The sequence below is a fragment of the Oncorhynchus tshawytscha genome, linkage group LG25 (genome assembly GCF_018296145.1).
Source record: "Oncorhynchus tshawytscha isolate Ot180627B linkage group LG25, Otsh_v2.0, whole genome shotgun sequence".
Classification (NCBI taxonomy): domain Eukaryota; kingdom Metazoa; phylum Chordata; class Actinopteri; order Salmoniformes; family Salmonidae; genus Oncorhynchus; species Oncorhynchus tshawytscha.
In genome coordinates, this window is record NC_056453.1 from 19,968,035 (window position 1) to 19,973,466 (window position 5,432).

Sequence of the window (5,432 nt, forward strand, 5' to 3'; positions counted from 1 at the left end):
GGGAGCTCAATGTTCTTGAGGGAGTTGCATCTCAAACGGCTGGGCAACGTGAGTCACGTACGATCTGGCGCAGACACTAAACCCACAACACAGTACAACAAGTGCTATTTAACGGTACACAGCCGCACCTCCAATTAAACCCCTCAAATGATCATGATGATTCTTTCTATTCACATATAAGACACTTAAGACATTAAGGTTGTAGGAGAACATAATCATTTGCATGGCTAAACATCAGTTACAAAACATTCAATATTACCTTATAAGGTCATGGATTGGATATCATAACCAATCCATCAATAAAGCAACAGACAGGACAGACACAGTGTACAAAGCACATATAATCCCTTTCAAAAGGAGAGTCTAAAGAATATCCATTAGTAACAAGTATGGGCACCATCCAGTGTCCTCAGCAGAACTTTGCCTGTGTTCCTTCAGCTGGCTTGTTTTACTATTGTTGTGTGTACCAGAAAAGTCCACTAGTCCTCAGAAGGATGGTAAAACAAGGACAATTATCCATCATGGGGACATTTCCCAGGTCTAAGGATAGTCCATTTTAGGGTTACAGTTGGTTTAGGGATTAGGGACATTTTGAATGGAAATACATTTTAGGTGTGTGTGTACTAATAATGCCAGCTCCTAGTGCTATACCTGATCCACACACATTTGAGTGCTGATATCCACCAGCCTCATACTTCTGGGCTTGGAGATGACTGTGAAAAGCACTGAGGTTCCTCATTTAGATAAATGACAAGCACTATTAGTCCCTCTTCTCTCACCAAAATAAATCACAGTAGGCCTAGTCGATGCATTAAAACGGATTCAAGTAATGCAAAAAGTATGTCAATTTGTTCTGTATTCAAATGGATAATTTACACGGTCATAATTGCACATTGACAGTAATTGTTATCCAAATGAATAAACGAATTCGTCCCCTAATAATTTTATACAAAATAATTGACTATTCAAATATCGCAGAAGTATTGGCATTAACGGTTAGACGGGATGACAGACAGTAGTTTCATGTAGACTTAGGCTGCCTGTCATCAAAACTCATCAAAAGCAGTCACACGCAAGGAACAAATAGTCTGCAAAACGTATCAACAAAATTTTATTTAGAAAATACATTTTTCACATAGTGGATTTTTGTTAAGATTATAGAAGTAGGCCTACAGTTTCGATCTCTCCAAGTAACTCGTGCGTCTTTTTTCCTCCAGTGCGCAAGTCTGTATCCCGGTGCATACAAGGCGCATACTGGGTTAAATGGGGATACCAGCTCAATCCTTCTAACAGACAGGTGCCCCGCCAGTCCCAGCCCAGCTTTACCACTCTTTCAACATCTCACAAGCAATTCATAACTGTCACTTGCGAGCAAGGGCGAGTTATGTGGTCAGGAGATCGCCTGGGAAGAAGCCGATTGGATATTTTGGAGCAAAGTTCGGAAGTATAAATAGAGCATCTTCATCTCTGAAGACTTCAGATACCTGATCGAACAGGAACTCGACAGATTCATTTCACTCAATTTAACTTGTAGGTTACTGGAGACTTGTTTTTTTTTAAATCTTTTGAACTTTGAATTTCAAACCTCAATAATCGGCGGAGACATTGAAAAATCTATATTTTTGCATCAATAAATAGGCTACAACATTTTTCTCTCTAAATTATCTTTGAAACTGGTACACGCTGGCGATGTGGTGGATGCTGTTTCCCCGGTGGATCTGGTTCTTGTTGGGGCAGTGCCTGGTTCTGTGGTTGGACCAGCGGGTCAGGGCCATGTCTGTAGCCGGAGTAGCCTATTCCCATGCAGGCATCTGCCCCAACGAGATGAACCCCAACCTTTGGGTAGACGCCATGAGTACCTGCACGCGGGAGTGCGAATCTGACCAGGTGAGTGTTCCCTGTCATCACGTCCTACTCTACTCAGTGAGAAATAACATTGTTTTTAATTCAAGCTGTTAAATTATAGGTTTTAAAATAATTAATTCATGATGGAATATGAGTAATTTGTAATTCTATATGATGTATAATTCAAAAAGTGCATTGCAATTTGTCACTCAACATCTGCTTTTGTATTAAATGAGAATAAACATTAAATTATTATTATTAATCTAATAATTTTAATACATTTTTTTTGTACAATTGCTTCTCTAACATGTAAAATTCTACAGTAACCAATCCTTTTAATCCTTCCCCTCTCCCTACAGGAGTGTGAGAAGTTTGAGAAGTGTTGTCCCAACGTATGTGGAAACCAGAGCTGCGTGGCGGCACGCTACATGGACGTTAATGGGAAAAAGGGTCCAGTGGGCATGCCCAAAGAAGCTACCTGTGCCAGCTTCATGTGCACCCAGCAGGGCTCTCAGTGTGACATCTGGGAAGGCCAGCCTGTGTGTAAGTGCAGAGACCGCTGTGAGAGAGAACCTCACTTCACCTGCGCCTCCGACGGCATGACCTACTACAACAAGTGCTACATGGATGCTGAGGCCTGCTCCAAGGGCATCGCCCTCTCTGTGGTCACCTGTCGCTTCCACCTCACCTGGCCCAACACCAGCCCCCCGTTGCCCCTGGAGACCACCCTCCGACCAACCACAGCCCCCCTCCAGGAGACGCCCCCACTCCTGACGGAACCCCAGCCGCCAGTCATGGCCAGCAGCTCATCACAACAGTTGGTTACCGTGGGAGACACGGCCAGCTTCCTGTGTGACGTCACAGGGCACCCGCGGCCCGAGATTAGCTGGCAAAAGCACCAGGTGGAGGGAGATGGAAGGGAGAGGGTTGTGATGAGACCCAATCATGTGAGGGGGAATGTGGTGGTCACCAACATTGGCCAGCTGGTGATCTACAACGCCCAGCCTCAGGACTCTGGTGTCTACACCTGTACTGCAAACAACCCCTCTGGCTCGGCCCATGCCCACCATGCACTCACCGTGGTGCCCAGGGATCCCCTGAGGAGAGAAGAGCCCAGGAACATGACCCGCTGCCCGGCCGAGGAGTGCCAGAGGCCCCCTGACACGGTGGAGGAGTGTGGTGGAAAGGAGAGGGTGAGCTGGTACTATGAGCCCAAAAGGAACAGTTGCTTCTCCTTCACCCATGGCAGCTGTAACAGCAACAGGAAACCATTTGAGACGTATGAGATGTGTATGTTGTGCTGTGGTCCGGAGGTGTCTTCCCCCTGTGGCCTGCCCAGCCTGCAGGGTCCCTGTAAGGCCTACGAGCCCCGCTGGGCCTACAGCAGCAGCCAGAGGCAGTGCCAGTCCTTCATCTACGGAGGCTGCAGTGGCAACGACAACAACTTTGAGTCCAGAGAGGCCTGTGAGGAGATGTGCCCCTTCCCTAAGAACCACCACTGTAAAACCTGTAAACCCAGAGGCAAGATGGTGACCAGCTTCTGTAAGAGTGACTTTGTGATCCTGGGGAGGTTGTCTGGACTGATGGAGGAGAGGGACTCGGGCCAAGCCCTAGTCACAGTGGACGAGATCCTGAAGGATGAGAAGATGGGCCTCAGGTTCTTTGGCAAGGAGCCTCTGGAGGTGACCTTCACCAACATGGACTGGAACTGCCAATGTCCCAACACCAGCGAAGGTCAGGTCATTGTCATGGGAGATGTGAGGGACGGCATGGCCGTGCTGCAGGCGGACAGCTATGTGGGAGCGTCGAACACACGCCGGGTACGGAAGCTCAGAGAGGTCATCACTAAGAACACCTGTGACATTCTCAAAGAGTTCCCCACCATTCAGTAGACCAGGGGGAGAGGGATAGGGGTGCTTTGAGGACAATTGCACACACACACATACATTTATTTTTAATTTAAATATTTTATCCTTTTTCCTACCCACAAGATTGCATTGAACGCAACGTCAAAGTTCAAAGCAGAAAGTAAATAAAACCGAAAAAATGTAACACAGCTCTGTACATAATGTACCTTGCTCTGAGAGTTTCACTTGAACAAAACATCCTTAATGCGCCCTGCCAACCTGTCTGTTTATCCCAATGCTCTCTGTTGTGGTCTGACTGTTGGCTTCTAATTGAAAAACCATGTATCAGAACAGAGGAGACATTCATCAAACCCTCTAGTTGTCTCATTCCCTATAGACTTGGGCCTTTTCCTCCTCCGCCTCTCCTGGTGCATCTGGAAATCGACCAAGCAGACTTTTGCTCGTTGGAAGCACCGCACAGAAACTACATGTTCTGATGTTTGTGTATATACTTTACTTTAAGATTGTTTTCGTGTTATTGATCTGTCACTGTGGATGATGAAGCTGTTCCCTTACCTCTCTGGTAGAACCGATGACAGTGTGTCTGTGTAATATACTGTGTGATTAAGTTTTTGTCAGTACACCTGATTTAAGTTGTAATATATTCTCTCAGTGGTTGATTGCTACATTTTCCAAGAATCAGAATGATCTATCAACAATAAGGCACGTTAATGCTTCCCTTTGATTGGTTGCTATTTATTGTACCGTCATCCTTTTGCTCTGCTGTTGACTCGCTTTCATACCTATTCCCAAAGCACATTCTCTTAATTTGTTTTTCTCGTTGGAACGTATGTTCCTTGTTTGTCTTTTGTGTCATATTTTATGATGTCTTGTGTAAGATCAAACAGGGATATCCATATCCCTGCGTTGTCATGTAAATATATAATAAAATATTAGATTCTGTCTCTACTTTGATGTTTTACTGTTTCATAAACTGAAAGAAATTATTGGAATATACCGCAGGAAGTAAAGGGGAAAATTACAGGAGAGAATGAGGAAATACCTTCACACATTTCAGCTATAATTGTACTGAATAAAAATATAAAACGCAACATGTAAAGTGTTGGTCCCATGTTTCATGAGCTGAAATAAAAGATCCCAGAAATGTTCCATACGCACAAAAAGCTTATTTCTCTCAAACTGTGTGCACAAGTTTGTTGACGTCCCTGTTGGTGAGCATTTTTCCTTTGCCAAGATAATCCATCCACCTGACAGGTGTGGCATATCAATAAGCTGATTAAACAGCATGATCACGACACAAGTGCACATTGTGCTGGGGACAAAAGGCCACTGTAAAATTTGTACATTGTAGAATAATAGTAAAGACAAACTATGAACTAGCACATATGGAATCATGTAGTAACCAAAAAAAGTGTCAAACAAATAGAACTGACAGTCCATCAATATTTTAAGACAAGACGGTCGGTCATTCTGGAAAACTTCAAGAGCTTTGAAAGTTTCTTCAAGTGCAGTCGCAAAAACCACAAAATACTATGATGAAACTGGCTCTCAGGAGGGCCGTCACAGGAAAGGAAGACCCAGAGTTACCTCTGCTGCAGAGGATAAGTTCGTTAGAGTTACCAGCCTCAGAAATTGCAGCCAAGTTCATATTATGTCAAGAACAGCTCAAATAAGCTAAGAGAAATGACAGTCCATCATTATTTTAAGACATGAAGGACA

General features: G+C 44.3%; 1 protein-coding gene across 1 annotated transcript; it reads left to right on the top strand.

Annotated features, from left to right (window-relative positions):
• Positions 1–1,311: 1,311 nt before the first annotated feature.
• On the top strand, positions 1,312–4,661 carry LOC112224380 (WAP, Kazal, immunoglobulin, Kunitz and NTR domain-containing protein 2-like). The gene is made up of 2 exons (XM_024387906.1): positions 1,312–1,887; positions 2,205–4,661. The coding sequence occupies exons 1-2, from the start codon at positions 1,690–1,692 to the stop codon at positions 3,735–3,737; spliced, it is 1,731 nt and encodes a 576-aa protein (XP_024243674.1). The 5' UTR covers positions 1,312–1,689; the 3' UTR covers positions 3,738–4,661.
• The last annotated feature ends 771 nt before the right edge of the window (positions 4,662–5,432 follow it).